Source organism: Telopea speciosissima, chromosome 9 (assembly GCF_018873765.1).
Source record: "Telopea speciosissima isolate NSW1024214 ecotype Mountain lineage chromosome 9, Tspe_v1, whole genome shotgun sequence".
NCBI lineage: Eukaryota > Viridiplantae > Streptophyta > Magnoliopsida > Proteales > Proteaceae > Telopea > Telopea speciosissima.
In genome coordinates this window covers 15,666,123-15,689,478 of record NC_057924.1, presented here as the reverse complement: position 1 = coordinate 15,689,478, position 23,356 = coordinate 15,666,123, and the positions used below count along the sequence as shown (strand labels likewise).

Sequence of the window (23,356 nt, the reverse complement as noted above, 5' to 3'; positions counted from 1 at the left end):
TGCCTGTCGTCATACATACCTCGAGCTTTCAAAATATTTCCTGGGAAGTCGCACCTAATGATGGTATATTTAGAAGTGTTTCATACCCTAACTCTAATGGGACAGCTTCGTGTGGTCTTGAATCGTGACATTGACACGTGGATCTTACCCACAGTAAATGAAAAGTCACCCTGATTTGAACCGTTGTTTGGAACCAAGATGACCGGTGGAGAAGAGCAAAACAACCACAAGATCGGATCGTGTCCTTGTACAAGTATTATCTAAGGCCCTCCAGGATCAATCACATGAAATTTAATGTGGAATCCACAAGAGAGTGGATTTCATGTGATTGGCTTTGAAGGGCTTGGACAATACTTGTACAAAGATATGATCCGGACTCTAAAAATGGGAATACATTAAAACACAAAAGGTAAGGGGCTGAAACAACTAGCAAAGAAAAGTTGATGATACAATAAAACTGGGGAGAACTAAGTGGAAGATCACACAAAGAGGCAAGATGCCTATTTCTGCTAATATTTGGACAATTAGCATATTTGTGAAGATTTTTATTTTTATTCTCAAAAGAAATGGTATTCTAGATCTGCTCAATGCCTCAATAGTACGTGAAGAGGTTGTCCATCTTCTTTTGTTATTTTCTCATCAGATATGATAGATTAGTGTACTAAAAGCCAACTTACCAATAATATCACATGGAGTCTTACTTACCTTATCCTTTGTCTTTGTGTGTGTGTGTGTGTATAGAGAATACCATCTGATGTATTAACACTTTGAGAATCCTCTTTCTCTTTGTGTGTGTGTGTGTGTATAGAGAATACCATCTGATGTATAACACTTTGAGAATCCTCTTTCTAGCCAACTGTTCGCATATTTGACCATATCCACTAAAGAGTAAGAGTAAGGAAAATTGGATTGAAAGTGATGGATACCATCTAATTCTACAATCTACATCAAGGATGGTACCCTTGTTTAATTTCTCTTGTATATAAAACAAGGGCAGGGGATATCTTCCTGCGTGGAGAGAGAGAGAGAGATGCCAATCTCTGTTTAAGACAGCCATGGTTCTGGACCAAGGGCGTATTAATTCATTTGGGCCCGGACCCACCTTCTAAATATGTCAAATCTCAAATCCATTAAAAAAAATGTAATTTTCTAGATCTACGACATAAGAAAATGACTAACAAAATAAGTATATTTACACAAAAAAAAAAAGACTGCCATTAGTATGCATTCTAGATTAATTTTGTATTCTCAGAAGATAAAAATAGTCTGAGAATGTGAAATTTGATCTAAAATGCATTCCAAGAAGACATACCAAACACACCCTAAATGTAAATAAAATCAAACTTACTTGATTTGTAATTTTTTCCCTAAACAATGAGTTTCCCTTCACCATGGGCATTAGTACCATCGGATATCTAAGGAAATGTTTAGTTTCAACCCCAAATAATAGGGATGGAGTTTGTGGTGGGATAAGAGTCCTATCACATGGTCGCTTCACCAGGGCTGTGGAAATTATTCTTCCCCCAATAACAACTTTTGCCAAAAAAAAATTTGCACAATCCATTATAAGTGGTTGACCAAAGACTTGTTGGACAGTCAATGTGTGGTGAAATGTGTTTTGAGTAGTCCTAAAATTTTTCATTACTTTGTTTTTCCATTTGAAACAAAAAAATCAATTAGGTTTGAAATTTGACATGTGATTGAGGAAGCAGGTCTATCAATCCACAAAATTTTAACTCCATCCACAAAATTTTAGCTCCATCCAACTTGTCATATGATAGGAATTATGCAAACGAGGTCAAATCATAACATTTGCGTTGACAAATAAAGCTTCTCCTTTAAATTTTTAGCAAGGATTTTAGAATATTGCATCTTGGATTCAACTTGGATTCCTAAGATCTTGATGCAACTTAATGAATCCCAAGCCATCTTGATCGAATTTGGGGGGGGGGGGGGGAAATGGGTGTATGTTTTTTGCTCTTTCCATAAAAAAAAAATGTATTAGTAGCCTCCCACTAACGAATCGACCCGTACTCCCTTTTTGATCCAAATAGGTTTTTTTTTTTTTTTTTTTTGATAAATTTAATTCAAATACTCACAATATTAATTTGAGAAAGTTTTCTGTCAACCATCTCTTCATCGAAGGTGGTTTGCCGCTATTTCAATCTAAAGATAAATTAAGAGATTTTCTCTTCACCATGGATTAAGGAAAACACTATTCATATTACTTTACCCCCGAAACTGTCTAAACAGTTTTTGTGTGATGGGATTGTAAATTGACCATCCTTTCTCCTCCTTTTCTTTTCCTTCCCTTTCTTCGGTGTAAAAATCTTTGTTTTCTTTACCTTTCCTTTCTCTTGGCAGTTTACCAAGAGACTTTGGGCTGTGGGGGGCCTGGGTTACGAGTTAACTCTTAGTTGGGAATTCCATTTTGGATTTGTGTATCCCTCTTTTTAACAATTGCTCCTTTACTGCAGAGAAGCTGCTTTGGCATTTTTGGTGTCATGTCTATCTCCTAGTACTTCATTTCATTTAACTGCATCAAAACCAAGTTATCTTTTCCTACCCCTGATGTCATTCTCCAAAATATTTCATGGATTTCTGAACTAATTAAGGTTGTCTCCAACTCAATATCCTATGATGATAATGGCACCCCTGTATCTACATGTGACTTTTTCAATACCATTGATATGCTACTTAGGGATTCTCCAGTGCTCATTTCTGCGTTCAGTTTTGATGCATTGAGTAAGGTTGCTGGTTGGTCCAATCTTATGGTGTAGCAAGAGTTGAGGGTGAGGCAATGCCAGAGGGCTTCTTCAAGGGATCGAGGTGTGCAAGAAAATGGGTTTTACCTCACTGAGGATCTGTATTACTTCAACGTAACTATTGAAGTATCTCCCTAAAAACCATGAGAGGTCTGGTTTAGGGAGTTTTTTGACCTACTGCTTGATAAGGAAAAGAGTAACTCAGTGCACAAGGCTCCCACTACTACAGGGTCTGGAAGGGGCAAATGTACGAAACCTTACCCTAGCTTCACAGGAGAGGCTGTTTCCAAGTTTTGACTTATTGCTTGATATTCATCTCATATGTACTAAGTTATACAATTTGTCTTTGAACAAGTGTAATGATTCTGTTAAGGGACTTATGATCTAACTCTCTAAGGAGGCAAGAGTAAGAGGCTGGAGGATGGAAAATGAATGTGGATGTCCGAAAACATTTATAATCTCTTTTATGTCAGTTTTTCTTGTTTTCTTTGATATATAAAAAAAAAAAAAATCAATGGCAGCAACATCCACTTGAACAGATTAACATGGAAATGGATAAAATTCAACAGACAGAGTTTATATAAACTATCAAGCATACAACTTTTCTATATCTGAACTGTTGTTCTTGTGTCTTCTTCCAACACAACCACCCTGCTACTCTTGCTTCTTTATGGCTTTACATAGCCTAGTGTTGGAAGATCAATGCATCATCAGGGACTAGATCAAGCAGAAACCTTTTGTGTGTAATTTATATACAAATCACAATGGAGAATACAATCATCTGCTCAATATGAGAAAGTCAATAGGTCCGCACGCATTTGTTTCCTTAACTTACTGCCTTCTGCCGATATGCCAGAACCTGAAAATAGCAAGGGCAAAAAAGGCTGATGATTGCAAGACAGAAGACAGTCAAAATCTGCTAAAACACAAGTCCATTTTTTCGGATGACCTCACCAGATGGCCTCTGCAAGAGGTACAATTAGCTTGAAGTTCTGCCAGGGTTTCTTGCTCTTCCAATAATTGCAGCTCATCTTTGGAAGGATCAACAAGGGACTTTAGAATCGGAACATCCTTGGAGGTTGAAGGATTGAACAAGGGACCAAACTGGTCAGCATTTGAATAGTGGGGCTTTTTTACCACCAATATTTCAACGTCTTCAGCTTGCACTGGAGTCTGGAGTGCTACATACTGCGCACCATACATTCAATACCAGCACCATTTTGAGATGTGAGATGAAATTATACAACTCAGAAGTATAGTAAAATAAAATTTGATGAGACAGGAGGTGGCGAGTATTTCACTTGGCATAAGTGTCTAATAGACAAGGAAGGCCGGCAACAAAGGTATGGCCGCTGCAAACTTGGAATATTTTCTTCGTCCAAAGGGGTAAGTGTCAGATGTACATCCAACTGAATACAGAAACCACATGAGAGATATCAATCATGTTCGTGTATTGCATGTGAAAGCCCAAGAAGTAAATAAGCAATAGACTTCTTATACCTCATCATTTTCGTCCAAGCTCCGGAGGTACTCTACCAACTTAGATAAAGGAGTATTCCGAGCATTCTTACCATTGTTACCACTTACACTGCCATATCGTGTGTGACTCCGCACACCACCCTTGCCCCAAGCCAATACTTCTGGACTCCCAACCAACCCAGGAGATGCACCCGTGCTTTCTCTGCTCACTTCCAAATCATCATTTTCATCACAGCCTCCCTCTGCAAGGGCAGCTGCAGAAGAAGGCTGAGAGAACCGTGGTCCTGCCCATCTCCTGCACCTTTTAGGCTTCACTTCTATCCGCTCATCAGAAGATGAATCTTTGCTTCCATCATTGCCATTTGTATCATCATCGTCGTCAGATCCTTGAAGTTCCAAACCACGACCACTTCTTCTCGCTCTTGAATGAGAGCTGCGATAATTTCCCTGAGATTTCCTCACAAATGCAGCTGCTGTGGCTTTAGCTGTTGTGCGTCTACGACCGAGTGCTTCTGATTGCCGTTTTAATGTCTGGGCAATGGATGCTTGGATCTGTTCAAGCAAACCAAGAGAAGGTTCTGAAGCAACAGCTAGGCAAAGGTATCCTAACCTAAAACGATAAGGGCATTCTCTGTTCTATGCGGTGGACCAGCAGTAATAGAGCAAAATACACACCAACTAGATAATTTTAAGTCTCATAAAAGCAGTTTAGGCATAGTATTTGACTAGCCAGGGGACCGACCAGATTAAGGTTCTTAATCATATGAAATGAACAGATATTTTGCAGTGTAGCCAATGGAATGGATGCCCACTCACCTGCTTATTCCGATCCTTCTCCTCTTCATAGAAAGCCAGTTCCTGAAAGCATACTCCCAAAGAGTAAATGTCCTCAACATGTTGAATTGCATTATTCATTGTAAAAGAGAAGGATATTTGAATCAATTTATACCTCTTCCTCATACTTGTCAATATCTGGATATAAAGCTGCAATTAGAGAATCATAGTTTGGATCATCCCTCAAAGAACGACGACTTGCACAATGTGTCCGGCAAGCAGGACATTCATTATTCCTGCAACAAAGGCAAAGAATTTGATAAAATAAAATAGGCATACATCTCATCACTGCCACTTCAATAGACAACTGTTTGTAAGATCAGCCCAAAAAAAGAGAGAACTTGGAAAATATTGTGAAGCCAGTTTCTCATCGAATCGAGTACAGAGAAGCTGGTAGTGTTACATAACATACCCCATCCGCATTGATTTGTCAATGCATTCCCTGCAAAAGCGATGCAGGCATTCCATTACAGTTCTTGTTTTCCGAATGATACCTGACCAATAAAACGAATAATCAATTCTAGCTTCTTCCATATATATAGAAGCAAGTTTCAGCTTTCAGCCCAGCTCCCATACACAACATGCTAAAAAATAATAATAAGATCAGCAGCATCCATAGAAAGATAACGTAAGGTCCTAATTGAGAATCAAATGGGGGCGCATACTTGGAGCAACACTGTGGTCCACAAGAAGTATGAATGCAATACACCTTCCATACAAACTAGAGCCAAATCAACATTAGTGTATGTGTCCAGACCATCCCCACCACCATCGTGATGAATAATTCCATCACACAGGCAACCATCAACCTCAGAGGGTGAAGAAAGGTTATAGACCAAGGTCAACGGAATCAGAAATACTTGTTTACTGTTTCCTTTTTTCCTCCCCCAACCAAAAAGTTGGAATTCTTCAGCTCGAGCCTAACCCAGGGTCCTAGAACTCAACGTGACATAAATCAGGTCATTTGTATACGTTGAGCCCAGAAAAGTTGCAACTATATAGAGGGAACCAAAAAAAAGGGAATGAATTTCTTTTTTCTATTATAATTTGACTTGACAAATGAGGGTGGGCCTTGGTGCAATGGTACGGTTGCTCCATTGTGACCAAGTGGTCACGGGTTCAAATCTGGAAACAGCCTCTCAGTGAAAGAAGGGGTAAGATTGCATACATTGTGACCCTCCCCAGACCCCGTAGTAGTGGGAGCCTTGTGCACTGGGTATGCCCCTATTATAATTTGACACATGTTTGATGGTTTAAGACAAGACGGAGACATTTAAGAAGGGAGGTGGGATGATGAATAATGCTGATAGAACAAAATAAAATGTAGAACAAGAATTTTCTAGGTCGATTACTTCTGTACTATTTATGGGAAAAGGTATCAAATAGCAAGCTTCACCTCAGCCGGGAACCTTTCCAACTGAATGGCTATGGCTTTGGAATGTCTTCTTAAATAGGGTAAATCCCTTGCGCTAACATACATAAATCTTGACAGAAAAAGTCAAAAGAGACAAAGCCTCACCCATTTCCACCATTTTTTGCCATGTGGACTGATCATTGGATAGATGTGGAATCCCCTGGGTAGGCTACATGTCAAATTTAGTGCCTAACTCAATCATATGGCCTACCATTATGGGGCATTTTCCCTTTTTTTTCCAACAGTCTCTGTTCTTCAAACAGATTTGACTGTTTCAAACAATTTTCAGAGCATTATTTGACACATGGTTACTTTAATTGGAATGTAACCCATTCCTCAAGTGGACAAGATGTCCACAAAGTTTGGTCATCAGTAGACACTGCCATGCAGCCTGGAGGGTTTCTAGGCTGCTGTATTCCCACCTCATATAATATAGTTTAGAAAACTACTTTAGCATCTCAATCTTTAGGTATATATTTAAAAATTGCCATATATTTACGGTTGCAATATTAGAAATTTTTTCTTCCACTTCAATAAAATTTGTTAATAATAAAAAAAATTACACAGCCTTCTACCGGATTTGTTCATATTCTTCAAATATCGTCAGTATTCGCATTTTACTATTTCATTTCCAACCTCATATTTTGTAAATAAATGAAATACTGAAATTGGATCAAACTCCCAGAAGACAGATTAAGAAACAGGTCCCAAGCATCATGCTATATTCTATTTACATTTTCACTGCTGCTTTCAACCTACACATTCCTCTATTTCCTTAATGAAATTGCTGTTTCTTGTATAGAGAAGGGTGTGGCGTGCAAGTTTACGACGCAGATGCATAAATACAATTTTGAGGATAGAGTTACAGTATACTCTAACTTGTTAAGATGGAAGAGACGAAAACAATGAAAACTGTGCACTCAGGTGGATTCTGGTGAAAGATCTGTTGAGGAAGGTTTGCAAAAACTTCAAGTACGATAGAAAGAGTAGTTTTGACACAAAATATCACATCTGATGTAGGCCAGCCAAGGCTTTCAAGATCCTAGAGCTTAACTACCTCTTCCTCCCTCCCCCCCCTGCGGTAGAAAAAAAAGTGGGCTAGGGATGGAAAATTTGCAAGTTTGGTGCTTTTCTCATTTAAACAGCAAGGGATTTTCGGTTCAGGCTCATTACCAAATAGAATATGAACAGAACTTGTATGAACAATATCATGAATGATAAGGAGATGAAAGTAAATTGAGGTAATAGAATAAGAGAGGAAAGAAAAAAATTTACTTAGAATTCAATCTAGCAGTTCATTAGTGACATACTCCAACAAATAATTTGCTCTCCAGTTGGGGTCTGTAGTCCATTCCAGTTCTGGTTTAAAATACTAAATGCTAAGAAAAATTTAACACTCTTAATTAGTTAATTAAACCTGAGCTGGAATTTGATATCCAATTGCAATAAAACCTGTTTGAACATAGAAAATGCCCCCAAAAAACCCTATAAACATGAATACCACTATACCAGAAACTATCGAACTGTCACTGTAACAAGAAAAATCAGGAGAAAAGATTGAGTGGTCAAACCAAGGAAAAACTGGAAACTGGTGTTGCACTCCCCTTATTAGTGCACAAATAGTCTATTTCTGATTGTGAGGCCCACAGCCAACAACTTGACAGCCATTTGGGGCTGATTCTACTCTAGAAAGCAAAAGTTCACTTCATCAACAAGATTAAGAAAGGAGAGACTAGAGTGGAACATGGCTAATTGAAGACAAGAAAGTGGTTCGAATGTGCAATTGCAACTGCTAAGTACGATATTTTGGAACTCCGGTCCCTAAAAGGAAGGGGGGATTCCCCTGCAGAGATGGATGCAGTGATTACTACATGCATTTTGTGTTTTATGTCATAGTTGTATCTATATCTCTGCGACTAGTAGATATACCCCCAAGTCAATCAATTCACTTGAACATACAAAACCACAACTTTTTGTGGTTTGCACTTCTCTTTATTTGTTAGATGACGGCACTCTTATGATAAGATGGCCTGGAGATGTGCAATCCAAAATTGTAGGGAATAAAAACTCTGCTGCTGCTGGTGTAGGTGGTGATTGATGATAACAACAAATGATTAACTATGAATTGAAGTTGAAGCTTTTGACAGGAAGAAGAGAAAAAGTAGTCAAAGTGAACAAAAATAAGAACAAAAGGATAATTCAGAGTCAGTTGTAAGGAACAGAAATTTTCTCAATAGGTTGTAAGTTGCATGGACTAATTTAACACTTGGCAATTGATGGCACCATTTATTACCAAAGGCCATAATGTAGTACCTTTTTCCTTCATGATAAAAACCAACTATTCATTATCCAATAAGAATCCCCTTCGAGCTAGAGCATAGATATTCATCAGTTCCAGTTCATAAGTGTCCCTTGCAAAGTCTAGGTCCGATGAAGATATCCACTTGCTAATTGGTAAAACAGAACATGAAGTAAAACACCTTGAGTGATAATACATTGTTCTCGAATAAAGTAAATCAACCTATATATGGTTGATCATCTCATGATAAAACACAATACCCGCTTGGCAGATTTAAACTGCAACCTGACAGACTATAATTTCCAACCTTCAACTCATCTCCTCCCCACTGCGGGGTTGGGTTATGAGAGGGGGGGGGGAAACCAAAGATTTCATACAAGGCTATAAACCCAAACAGCCCTAGCACCACATCTTGATACCACAACAAACAATAACATTATTTATTGTTTATCTAGTAATAGATGCAGACTCCAAAAACTAATTACTTCCCAGTGACAACAAGTCCAATAAGAATCCATACAAAGCAACTACACACATTCCATGCAGTAAAACCTGTCATTTTTAAGTTGAGTTTTTGAAATTCTTTTAGCTTTTCAATTTGAATGAATTAATAACAGAAGAGAGGTCGAGAAATAGCCTCTCTGCGAAGCAGGGGAAAGGCTGCATACATTATGACCCTCCCCAAACCTGCAGTGGCGGGAGCCATGTGCACTGGGTACACCCTTTAATTATAGAAGAGAGAAAATATAAGGCATAGCAGTTGCAAGATAGATGGACATATTAATTACTATCTAAGATATCTCAATGCCCATTGACTGGATGGATTATCTATTCAATATGACCACCCATACCCAAGGTACTTGGCTTCTCCTCAATGTGAAAATTTTAGGTGCATATTTTCTTGGAAAATTAATGTGTTATTTTCCATTGTATAGCTTGGGAGCCACGATGCTTGAAGTCGAAAGAGCTTGAACACATAACCATCCATTAGTTGAGACATAAGATCACTCCCATCTTGTGAACATAAAGCATAGTTACCTAGTTCATCGATCCACTGTTCAGGTTCACTAAGAGAGTCTACTAAAAAGTTCTTAGTCAATATAGTAAATAACTGCCTCCAACAAACCAAATATACTTTCTTATTTTTTCTTTTTAAGTAAATATAATCTAACAAAGGCTCCCATATGAGGAACTGCATGTACTCCTTGCAACAGCGATTTATTACTAACTTCTATTTACTGAATAAAACTAGGAATTCTTTTATTCAAGAATCAATCATACTTATGTAGTTGGCTATTTATTACAATAGTTGTATGGAGCAGAGAGAACTGTGATAGACAATGGATTAAAGGGGCAACTATCCCTAAGAATTCTCTTGTTTTACAGAACCAACTAACCAAGGAAACCTGACTCACTAATTGGTCGATTAAGAACCAATTTGAAATTTACCACCAGACATGTTATTTAGGACTAGTATATAGACAATGAGCTTCACACTTCACAGTGACAAAATCATTAGCAAATTAGATTTGTCAAATGTTTGATCGAACTTCCTAAATAACGGTAATCTTCTACAGTAATGACGTGTAGCAGACCCACTGCGAAGATTTTCTATCAAGTCAACAAAATGGAGCTGGATTTCCAATTGCTTTCCTAAACCCACATGGAGACAGAGGGCCAAAAACAGCAGTCAAATAAAACACAAATACAAAATTTGAACTGCCTTTATGTTTATTAGTCCAAGTCGAGTCTAGGTGCCGTTCCCATCATTTTTCTTTAAACTATATTTCCAAATGTCAAAACTGGTCTATTTTGCTTGATTAGACAAATGTTGAAAGGATTTTCAGTTCCTTCTAAATGTATGATGACATGTTTTGAAATTTATCAGCTGCATTACAAGGAAGGGACAGTAGGGACAGCCTTTAGGGTTCACCAAATAAAGAAAAGGAAGATTGTGATAAAGGGGTTAAGGAAAAACAGCACAGATATGAATAATTAAAGTTTAGGGGGAGATAAATGAAGGACATGCTAGCAGTAGAATTAGAGGAGATAATGGAAAAAGAAGAAAATAATAAGACAAAGGAGAGGAGTACTTTTATGGATTGGCAGATCAGTAACTTTGAACTCATGGCTTTGGCATAGCTATAATAACTCCACCACAAATTTATTGACCAAACAAACCCTATTACAGACCTCTAAAGTCTAGCAGTCTAGCAGTCCAGCACTAAAGCATCCCTACATTTTTACAAGAAAAGAATTTCTGAGTAAACTTGAACTTCACTGAGACACTGAGACACTGACAAGAATTAAAATAAAAGAAACCCCGTTACACCTATCTGGTACTAAATTAAACCAGTGCAGCCATAAAGGGAAGCTAACAAGAAGACTTGTGAGCCATAGAACAGGTCACAAGAAAACATATATATTCTTCTTCCTGCGCTCAAACTCTCTTTTTTTTATTTTGTAAAGCAAATTTGTGAAGTGTTCTGTAGGGTGGACATTTGTATCACTGTCCGACGTGTCAGGGTAGGGCTGAAAATTGAAAAATATCACTGCCCTTGCATAACCTCTTTTTTAGGGGATATTTCCATTTAACCCATAATAATAGCAGCAGAGGGATCATCACTACACCTGATAGTTATTAGATGCAGTTGAGTCACTGCACCCAGTAAATTAGTGGTGTCCTAAATAAAAATCAATGCATTCACAAAAATCTATGGGTAGTGTTAGAAGTTATCAATTAAGGGGTTCACAGCACTGTTCACGTGAACAGTAACTTGGGAACAGTAATTTTATTATTTATGATGTGTTTCCTTTTATGTCCTTAATAGTGTTTTGTCTATTATATATTGAATCAAGTGGGATTCTCAACACAAGGTTGTGACTCCCAAGTTACAGCTCTCTCTTCTCTTCACTTCTTCTTCTTCTTTTCCTTTATTATTTACAGGTAGCATTAACAAGGGATAAGATTAAGTAGAGATAAAGATGGTTCAGTCAAGTGCAACAAAGATCAATATTTCAACAGCAGGAAGTGATACAATGCAAGTTCAAGATTCCAGGGGGTCAAGGAGATAGCAGAGAAAGGATTAGCCAAAATAGTGGGAAGACAAACGGAGAAACTTATATTTAGTGGAACATATGACCCTAAATAATGTGGAAAATGATTCATGAGGCTTCCCTATGTAGTCCGGTCAGAGGCTTGGTCAAGTTGAGATCTTAATAGCAATCACCTTGTTGCTATATATTGTTTTGTTGATAAACATTGTTGTTGCACTTGCATAACAGCACGAGCTTTTGGATAAGCAGTTGTAACATGGGATCAGAGCCAGGAGGTCGGGTGTTCAATCCCTGGTAAGTGTGAGGGGTTCGTGTGTCGTACTCTTATGCCTTGTGCCCTCCCCCCCCCCTAGAGATGATGACAATAGGACACGGACAGACATCGGCAGTTTGGCACCTCTCTCAAGAAGGACTTGCACATACACCATGTAATCCTCGTATCCATAATAAAAGATCTTTATACCAAACGCTGAAGGAGGCATTGCTCACCTTCCCCAACCACGACGGTACCCAACAGGACCCCTCCCCATTTCGAGGAGTCCATTGGCCTTGGTTTCCACACGTGTCCCTATTCTGTCCCTTTTTGAGTGTCATAGAGCCTATTAGTGCTTCTCCCTTCCATTTCTCACTTCCCCACTTCCATTTTCACATCCTGTTACTCCGTTTGTCTCTTATTTGAGTCCTCAACACCCTTTTATACCCCATTTTCATACCCTTTTATTCTCTAGCTATCCTTTCCGATATTTCCCCCTTATGTCAAGTTAGCACCGTTACTCTGCCCAAGTGACGAGCAATAGGCTTGAAAAAGTCCCCATTACAACTGTTACTCTGCCCGAGTTACGAGTGATAAAAGTCTCTATTTCAGCTGTTACTCTACTCGAGTTACGAGTGGTGAATGTCTCCATTACAGCCGTTACTCTATCCAACGAAAGAGAGGCAAGCCAGTCATCCGTTTCCACCTGAGTTGTGAGACATCATCACATTTCACATTTGTTGTATTTCTTTTTACTTTGTTGATTTCGTAGCAGGTATACGCCTTTCTCCTCCTCATCATTCTGGCATGATGTAAATAATTAAAGTAGCTTGCATTAGTATAAATAGTAAACTTTATTTACAAAAAGTAGTGTTTTGTTTTAGTTTTCATAAAATATTGTAGTTTATTTTGCATCCATTGAAGTAATGTACTTTAACACGCATGTTAATATTTTCAATCATAAGCATCATATTTAGTATGTTTTCATATGTTTGATACATCATAGATTAGGCTCACCTGTTGGGATAGGATACATCGTCATGAGAGAATGTTCAAAATCAAGCATCTAGTAGCCAGTTCAACCGGGCAAGATGGGGTGCTAATACCTTCCCACTCTCATAATCTGACCACTTACCCAGACTCTCTAGCCAGACCATATGGAATCATGTAGCCCTTTCCATTCATCCTGGATGGGACTTACCCCATTAGGTCCTAGGCCTGAATCCTAGGTGGAGACTCCTTTTATTTTTATATATATGTATTATGATCACAAACTCCCTATCGCCAAGGGACCTCGATAAAGCACTTTGGGGCAGCCGCTTGCCAGGCGAACAAAACAAAAAACCCCTCTTCGGAGGTCGCAGTCACCACACACGTGCAAAACCGTGTGTATGTGTATGGGCTTGTACATATAGGGGGTGTTGACACATATTGTTGTGTCCAAATACATTGTTGTTACCATACTTAATAGTTCGAGGTTTTGGGATCAGTTGTAACACACCTAACCTAGTCAAGGTGTTAAATTGCCTCTAACATCTCACTCTAATTCCATAGATCTTCCAGGAAAAAGTTAAATTGATAAGAACAGCCATCAAAGAGCCCAACAAAATACAGATAGGTAAGGGGAGCGAGAGAGAGGAAACAACTATACAGAAATGAAAAATGAAGCAAACTGGGGCCTAAAATTTGTTACCTTGAAAGTGAATGACTTGACTTCACTTACAATCAAAACATGCATCATATAGTCCCAAGGGTTCTTTGTTGAGGGTTGCAGCTCCTTATGCTGCATATTGTCTATATTAGGCCCTAGATGATGATAATAATGATAAAATAGGGTCTTTATTTCCTAATCAGTACTCTCCATGGAGTAAAGATCGATAGCAGACAAGATATCTGCAGATTAAAGCTTGCGGCCCATCCTGGAACTCTGTTTTTCTTCATATTGAGGTCGTAAATTAGTTTTTATCCAGCCAGTGGATCCTTCTCAGCTTTTGAGGGTAGATTGACCCTGCTTGGAGGCCAACTCAATTCAGGTTTGACGCTGATCAGACTCACTGATCCTATTCAATTAACAATATCATTCACTCCATGTGGTGCCCTGTTTTAGGTTAAGTTTTCAGAATTATTAAATCTGCAATTACTCCCAATCTATTTAGCAGATTGTTGTGATTTTTTTAGGCATTGTTGTCCTGTTCTATTGATCAACTCAATCCTGTTTTGGAGGCAATTAATTTTCTCCATAACAGCCTGCATACTCTGTTTTTTAGGCTGTTTTCATTGAATATGTTGCTGCTGTATATATTGATCTGTTAATCAGGTCAAGCTGCAGTTATAGGGCATTGTTCCCTTGTTAGTAAGGATCATTCGATCCACATCTGGAGGTTATCTGACTTCAGTTTCTATTGCGGATATATTTCATCCCAATTTCTGGTTTTTTCTTCATATTGGTTACTACTGCTACATGATATCCTAAATCCACCACTGACCATGTCAATGTGCAAATTACTACCGTTAAACTCAATGTTGTCTCCAATTACCTGCTATGGGCTCAGCATGGAAAGGTTTATATTACTGCTAAAGAGAAGTTGCAATATCTCCAGTCTGATCCTCTCTCTGCTGATCCCAAAGACCCTGCTACTGTCAAAGTCTACGAGGAATGTATCTGTGAGAATGATATTGTGCTCATTTGGTTATGGAACAGCATGGAACGTACCATTGCTGCTAATGTCATGTTCAATACCACTACCAAAGGAGTTTGGAATGATCTGAAGCAAACCTTCCCTCAAGAAAAGAATATATCTCGAATTTATGACCTATATGATATTTTCAATTTATGGGCAGGTCTCTTAATGAATACTTCAGTATGTTTATGACAGAAAAGCTCAACATTCCTCAGCCCCTCACCACTAATTTGGAACAATTGAAGCTTCAGCACAAAGAATTTCATGTTGCCAATTTATGGCCGACTTAAGTACCGAATTTCAGTCCATTAAAAACCAATTTCTTTCTGGAGAAAAGGTACCTTCACTTAATGAAGCTTTTGCACATCTTCAGCGTATTGTTACACCTTCCCACCATTATGCCTCTTCCAAAGATAGTATTGCATTTGTCGCTGGCCATGGTCGTGGCTCTAATTTCTGAGATGGCGTGGTTCATGGGGAGGCCGTGGTCGTGGAGGTCGTAGTACAAGTGGACAGCAGAGTGACCGACCCATCAGACAGTGTTTGTTTTGTGGCAAATTAAATCATACTATCGATACCTGCTGGGCGAAGTATGGTAAACCTGACTGGGCTCCTCAATCAACCAATATCACTGAATCTAATGGTAATTCTAAGAAGGTGTCTTCTGGCGACACCAACATTGCATCCTCATCTGGAACTCCATCATCCAATTCAGGGTCTCATGATGATTACAGTCATATCCTTGAGCTTCTCCAGAATCTTCAGTCTTCCACTGGTGCTTCCTCATCCACAACCACCCTAGCTCACACAGGTACATCTGCCATGCTTACTACCACTTTATCCACTCCCTACATAATTAATTCAGGGGCCTCCACCCATATGACTAGTAACTCTCACATTCTTTCTTCACCTCAGAAGATTGCACATCCTTCTAGGGTCATTCTTGTTGATGGCTACTCTACTAATGTAACTGCTTATGGGTCTATCTCTCTACCTTCTTTTCCTTCGTTAACTTTCATTCTCCATGTTTCTGACTTACCTTTAAATCTTGTTCGTTAGTCAATTAACCAAATCTTTAAATTGCTCAGACACCTTTTATCCTACCTATTGTGTTTTTCAGGATCTCCAAACAAAGAAGACGATTGGTGGAGGGAGTGAGAAGGATGGCATCTACTACTTTGACGACTCAACTACTACAATTGCTTCTGCTACCTCTTTTGTTACTTCTCCACTTCATTGGCATTACCAGTTGGGACATCTTTCCCTTTCCAAGCTTTAACAGATAGTTCCATATTGCAAGAAAATATCTCCCTTAAGTGTGAAGCAAGTGAGCTTGGAAAGCATCACCGTACCTTATTCCCCATCCGTGATGCCCCTCATAGTGCTTTCCTGTTTTCCTGAGTTCACTCTGATGTCTGGGGTCCATATCGTATCAAGAGTCAATTAGGTTTTGTTTATTTTTTGTGTCATTTATTGACAATCACTCTCGTATGACTTGGTTATATATGTTGAAGGATCATACTGAATTTTTATCTATTTTTAAACAGTTTTATTCTGATATTAAGACTTAGTTTGGTGTGTCCACTAAAATTTTTCGTTCCGATAATGCTTTAGAATATAATCAACGTGAAATATCTGAATTTTGTTCTCCACATGGCATGATACATCAAACTAGTTGTTCTTATACTCAACAGAATGGTGTTGCTGAATAGAGAAACAAGCATTTACTAGAGGTTGCCCATTCATTGATGTTTCATATGCATGTTCCAAAATATTATGCAGTAATGTGGTTTTTACTGCTTGTTATTTGATATATCGTATGCTATCAGTTGGTATTGGTAAATCATTCTCTGTTCTCTGTTGTTTTCCTGAAGTTATTTTGTTTGGCTTGCCTCTACAGGTGTTTGTTTGTGTTTTTTTTGTTAACAACCTTCCCCCCAACATTGATAAAAATTAGCCCTGCGTGCGACCAAGAGTGTGTTTCTAGGCTATACTCACACACTCAGAAGGGTTATAGATGTTGTGATCCCATTACTCGTTTTTCAGCAGCAAGCAGGGTTTAGTCAAGTCACGAGAAATCTGAGGGCGTGCTCTGGCTTGAGAGCGCTTGAGCGCAACGCACGAACGCCGTTGCGCAGTAGCACATCCATTTTCTTTGCTACACACGCTAGTTTTTTTCAGCTGGCTTCAAAGTCTGTCAATATTTTGTCAGTGTGGATGCGACTTTCTTTGAATCAACACCCTACTCTTCTATTGAGAGCCGTCAGATGGATGATAATGTCTAAATACTTCCACCACTTCCAGTCCTTGTTCCCATTACTGACTCTCCTTCTGATAGTGCTCCAGCTAAACAGTTGCAGGTATACAAGTGTGAAGCGTCGTCCCAAGTCCATGACCCAAGCTGCTCCTTTGCAACCGCCCTCTACTTCATCAGAAACCTTACCTAGGGATCCTCCATCTCTTGACTTGCCCATTGCTCTTCGTAAAGGTACTCATACTTGTACTCAATAGTCCCAAATTGCTTATCACGTGTCTTAATTTGTTATTGTGTCTCATCTTCCACCTGTACTCCGCAATTTTGCCTTGTCTCTATCTATTGTGTCGATTCCTACTAAGTGTCAGGATGCCTTGTTGCATCATCCTGGTTGGAAACAAGCTATGGATGTTGAGATGGATGCTCTATTAGATCGTCGGACTTGGACTCTTATTGACTTACCCTCAGGAAAGGAGCTTGTAAGGTGTCGTTGGGTATGCATAGTTAAATATCATCTTGATGGTTCCATTGAGTGCCTCAAAGCTTAGTTGGTTGCAAAGGCTTTACGCAAACTTATAGTGTTGATTATTTTGAGACTTGCTCTCCGATTACACATATTATTTCTTTACGGGATCTTATCACCTTGGTCGTGAATCTTGATTGGCCTATGTTTCAGCTTGAAATTAAAAAAGCATTTCTTTATGGTGATCTTAAGGAAGGGGTTTATATGGAGCAACCTCTAAGGTATGTTGCTCATGGAGAGAATGTGTCCAAGGTATGCCCACAAGGCTATATATGGACTGGAACAGTCTTCACATGTCTGGTTTGATAAGTTCAGTAAATTTATTGGTGGATATGGGTTCACTTAGTGCTTCTTTGATCACTCTATGTTCGTATGTTGTTGGGAGGACAAGATCGTGATAATAGTTGTGTATGTTGATGATATCATAATTTTAGGTAATGGCTTTTCAAGCATTAAAGAGGTCAAGGCATATCTTCATCAGCACTTTCAGATGAAGGACTTAAGAATCCTTGGGTATTTTTTGGGGATTGAAGTTGTTCATTGCAAGAAAGGTGTCCGTCTGTCTCAGAGAAAGTACGTGCCGGACCTTTTGTCTAAAACAAGTATGTTAGGTTGTAAACTTGTTGACAACCCTATGGATCCAAATATGAAACTTGGGGTGTGTGATGGTGAAGAGTTTGAGGATAAACATCAGTACAAAATACTTGTTGGGAAACTCATTTATTTGACTATCACTCATTTGGATATTTCCTTTGTTGTCGGATTCATCAGTCAATTTATGGAGAATCCTAAACATGCTCATTGGGATGTTGTTTGTCATATTTTGAGGTATCTTAAGAGTGATCCTGTCAAAGGTCTTATTTATCGTCGTCATGTCCACAATGATATTGTAGGGTACTCTGATGCTGATTGAGCTGGTGCTGCCAACAATCGTAGGTCAACCATTGGATATTGAACTTTTGTTGGTAGTAATCTTGTTTCTTGGAAGAGTGAGAAGCATACTACTGTGGCTAGGTCAAGTGCAGAAGCTGAGTATAGAGCTATGACTCATACTAGAGCCGAGTTGATATGGTAGAAGTCTTTCCTACAAAAGTTGTAGTAATCTTGTTTCTTGGAAGAGTGAGAAGCATACTACTGTGGCTAGGTCAAGTGCAAAAGCTGAGTATAGAGCTATGACTCACGCTAGAGCCGAGTTTATATGGTAGAAGTCTCTCCTACAAAAGTTGGGATTCTCAGTTCCTCAACCAATGAAGATGATTGTGATAATCAAGTTGCAATCTATATTGCTAGCAATCCAGTTTTTCATTAACGAGCCAAGCATATTGAAGTTGATTGTCATTTTGTGAGAAATGCAGTCATGCAGAAGCATATTTCAACTCCGTTCATCAACTCTAACAATCAACTTAGTCATATGTTTACAAAGGCACTGTTTCAACCTACATTTGTTGGTGGTTGTTCCAAGCTGAGTATGGGAGATATATATAATATACTCCAGCTTGAGGGGGAGAGTTGTATGTATCGGCTCCGTCTATGGGTGTCCATAGAACTCTATACTGCGGGATGGTGTTTTTCTGTCTAAGTTCATTATAGTAGTTTCCTATTGTGATTAGGATTAGATAGCTAAAAGGTTTTGATTCTTTTCTGATTGCAATCCCAATCGATTATAAACAATAGTTGCTGTCTGCCAGTAGATCATTCTGATTCACCGCACAGTTTTCCTCCCTCTCTCGGTCTTCCATCTTCTTCCTCTCTTTTCTTCTTCTTTGGATCTGGTATTTGGTTGATTAAGTTCTGATCTAATTACAACCTCCAATATGGATATTATATTGTGAAAAACCAAAGTAATCTCCATGTTTTCTCACTAAGCATAATAAACATCAATAAAAACAAATCTTGACTTCCACATTCATCAGAAAAAAGAGTCTAACTAGAGCACGGATGCCACTGACAGCCGGCAAGCAAACACCTTGTGTTTGACCAAAGGATCTCCAATGATTCATACACATATGTGGCTAAAATTTAGTGAATCTTATGCATATCACAGCTTAAAATGGTAATTTAGAGTTGAAATTTTTTCCTTCTCACTTTTGGGCAGGCATAGGGTTGAGAAATATTTCACACTCCACGGTACATAAGGTTATATGTAAGGGATATGAGGATACATAGTCATTTTGATTGTGTGCTTTATAACCAATCTAAATAGTTTAATTGTATTGTAGGATGTCAATAATTACCATTCTTCCATGGGAAACATATGAGCATGAAAGTTAACCCATACAACAATATTGTTCATGTCCACAATAAAATAAACAAAATAATCATACCTAGGCATATTGGACATTGCACTTCTTTGCGTATGTCTGACAATCTTACTAAGACAAATCTGCAGACAAATAACAAGAGATAGTATTGACAACTAAGTAATTATTGGTAAAAAATTTTTTTTTTTTTTTTGGGGGGGTGGGGGGGTGGGGGATGGACATAGAGATTGGTTCATTTAGTAAAATACAAAACATATCAGCATAAAGACTTATGCCCTTCAATTACATTGGCAAGAAATAGAAGAAAAATTTTAATTTCCCGCTATGCTTGGCCTTCTCTAACTCAATTAGCAGTAATGCTGTGGCCTTTACAGAACAGAATATACATAAATATACATAAGGACGTCAGTGGGCAGGAACTTGTCAATGCTTTTTTTATATATTGAAATAGGTCTAGTCCCAATTTGCAACCCAATTTGATTGATTCATCTCCAGTTACTTCATTGACCAACCCACCTACACCCCTTATGCACACCAGGCATATGCTTGCAGACGCTACGCAGATCATTTAACTGATTTCTGGAGCACAATAAATGATAAGTAAAGGAGTCAAGTGAAATAAATGGGTCATCTGCAAAAGGACCAATGATGTTGATGACCAACAACAGTGCCAATGAGATAGGCAGCTTGATGCAGGTTAAGAGACTACAAAGGAGTAAGACGGAGTCAGAAAGGAAGTGGATTGTGGTGGTAAGAAAGATTGAAGACTCGTAATTTAAACTAAGACATGGACTTGGAAAAAGGGCGATGATGCGAGACGAATAGTGTCCAAACGCACAAATTTGATATATATTGCAGACTCAGGAACATTATATGTGGCAGCTGTGAAGGCAGACCATAAGGTTTCCATACATTCATCACATTAACATCTATTCATGTAGAATGTTACAATTTCATAGAACTTTTCCACGTGGCAAAAAGATGCTCTTTTTTGTGGCTGGTTCTTGAAATAGAAATTTGGAGTATCAATGGCTAGCATTACTAGGAGAAAGAGTTGACCACATGGTGCAGTACTGAACTGACATGGACCCCAGCACTGATCATGCTTCCAAACTCAAGCTTTCAAAGGGTCCCTGCCAGATGAATTTTCAGTATCTAACACATCATTCTCCAAGGAGAAATCTCGTCAGAAATTTAGAAGACACACCACGAAAACCATTTCAATATATCATACATAAATAAACCTTGAGAATCTCCCTGGTTAAAGAAGAAAAACTATTTTCCCAACTAAAAACAGGTGTCAAAATAGTTACATTATCTTCATGGGTAAAGGGTAATTTAGCAAGTAGTCTCTGTTACAATTCATGCATTGCAGGAAGACAATTATTTTAGCACATCTGCATTTTCACCCGCAAAGTAATTAATGATATAAAAGTAGCGACACATTTCCCATTGGGGAGAGGGAGCTAGACAATACAAAGGGATTGAAATCCAAAATGCATAGCACAAGATTCATGTCTGGGTATTAGGCCCACTTGGAGGTAGTACATGAACATGCTAGTGACAGCAAGCTCAGGGACAGCTAGAAGGGAACAGAGGCCAAGCACAGACTTTAGTTGAAAAGAACAATTAATAAGCATTCTTTCAGACAACTAAAACCCCAAGGACGGAGAGTGAGAGGAAAAAGGAGTACGCCCAAGTTCTTCAATTAGAGATTTTACCTTGTTACGGAAATGTTTAAAAGTTTTAAAACGATCATGAAAATTAATATATGCAAGGAGATCCAGCGGGAAGGGGAGGAGGAAAGGAGGAGAGAAGAGAAAAAGAGAAGGTCAAACATTCCTGTTTGACGGCCTACAAAGCATTTACTCGATCTTTAATGGAAGTTCGGAACAACCTGAAGATATTCACCAAGAATAACGAACGGATTAGCAAGAACAGGAGAAAGGAAAACATCCCAGAAGCAGTCCTCACTTGAAGCACCAGAGCAACAGGTGCTCCCTACAAAGAACATTAAAAACTAGCGAGCCCGACATTCTCCAAGTAGGATTTTCTCAGAGAGATCAAAATTCGCTGCATGGCAATGTTGACACGAGTTTGTTGGAGCTCAATTGGTCCATTATCAGCACCGACACCACGATACGTTGCAGCAACAGATGCATTAAACAGAGGGCGGAGGGAGATGGAATGCTCCTTCAACAAGCAGAAGAAAACCCGAAATCCCATCCACGAGAACAAAAACAGAACATCGAGCTTGCAAGTACGGACAAATACATCGATAAATCACAACATGCAAACGATCTCTTACGCATAAAATCAAGCAGATCCAAAACGTAGAAACGATGGCCCACGATCCATAAGATCCAAGCAGAGGACACCACCAACATTAACCAACAAACAATCATCCCCTTGGACGACAGCCAAGTCAGGAAAAAAAAAAATAGAAATGCTCGTAAAACCAAAAGAGAAGAGAGAACAACATACTCGTTTTTGTCTCCGCTACTAGACGAAGGGCTTCCATTGGAATCTGAGAAATAGAGATGACAACAGAAACGATTATGAACAAGATGGTAACTTAAATAGCGAATTCAACAACACTAAACTGAGAATACCCAGATGAGTACACGTACCTTCTCCATCTTCTTCTTCTACTCCTGCTTCTGCTTGTTGCGTGTTGTTGTTGTTGTTGTTGTTGTTGTGGTGGCGATGCTGAGATTCCTCCTCGAGATTTTCCGAGGAACGCTTCTGAGCAGGCATTGTTGCTTTCACCGTGAAAACCTTTCAAGGAGAGAAAGCAAAACCAGAGAAAGACTTCTTCTCTTCCTATTCTTCTCTGCTCTCTCTCTCTCTCTCTCTCTCTCTACCTCTGTATTGCGTGTGGAGAGAGATTTCTCAGGGGCTGACTTGTCTTCCTCGCCTCGCTCTGCTTTGCTTTATATTTCTGCTTCTCCTACTTTGTGCCGAGAAGGAAGAGGAATGTGAGAGGCGGACGAGCGAGCGACAGAGCGAGAGCCAGGAGATCTCGCGTGCCCCTTGCTTGCCTCAACGGCGTTGGGGCTGGGAGGGGTAATATAGTAATTTCATTGGATTGCGTATTCGGGTTGATCGGCATCGACTGGCTCTTTCTTAATTACTCGTGTCTTTGTGTGTCTGCGTTACGTTTATAAACATTTTTTTAAAGAGAGTCACCGGCGACTCAGCCGAACTTCTTCGCTTGTTTATGAGTAGCACTTCCTCCAATCCTTGCTCACTTGGGGACTTGTTTAATTTCTTTATTTTTTATTTTTATTTTTTTTTGTAATTTTTTAAACAAGGAAATGTGGAATGGATATTGAAATGCAGTAGATGAGGGTGTACAAAGGAATTTTGGAGAAGTTGAAGGATGCACAGGAAAAAATACAGAATTCTACTCGCACGTGGTATATGCCATGCACGTGTTACGTGTTACAGTGGCTTAAGAACTTTGAAACTTTGACTTTGAGTTAGAAGTCGCACATTACAGGTAAGGAGGGTCGTTGGATCTGTACTCTCATTAG

General features: G+C 38.9%; 1 protein-coding gene across 1 annotated transcript; it reads right to left on the bottom strand.

The window, feature by feature from the left end:
• Positions 1 to 3,349: 3,349 nt before the first annotated feature.
• LOC122640316 (putative E3 ubiquitin-protein ligase RING1a) lies at positions 3,350 to 22,920 on the bottom strand. Its single transcript, XM_043833475.1, has 10 exons — positions 22,451 to 22,920; positions 22,305 to 22,347; positions 19,884 to 19,942; positions 5,491 to 5,572; positions 5,194 to 5,314; positions 5,061 to 5,102; positions 4,266 to 4,796; positions 4,067 to 4,174; positions 3,720 to 3,953; positions 3,350 to 3,624 (listed from the first exon to the last, which is right to left on the bottom strand). Exons 1-10 carry the CDS (start codon positions 22,575 to 22,577, stop codon positions 3,592 to 3,594), a joined length of 1,380 nt encoding a protein of 459 aa, XP_043689410.1. The 5' UTR covers positions 22,578 to 22,920; the 3' UTR covers positions 3,350 to 3,591.
• Between the last annotated feature and the right edge of the window lie 436 nt (positions 22,921 to 23,356).

Bases quoted from the DNA above. Each gene is read 5' to 3' on its own strand.
- LOC122640316 (XM_043833475.1), bottom strand. From the start codon at position 22,577: ATGCCTGCTCAGAAGCGTTCCTCGGAAAATCTCGAGGAGGAATCTCAG. The intron at 19,943-22,304 runs GTATGTTGTTCT...ATTTGTCTGCAG, and splicing joins AGTAGCGGAGACAAAAACGA to ATTTGTCTTAGTAAGATTGT. The intron at 3,625-3,719 runs GTGAGGTCATCC...TGCTATTTTCAG, and splicing joins CCTCTTGCAGAGGCCATCTG to GTTCTGGCATATCGGCAGAA.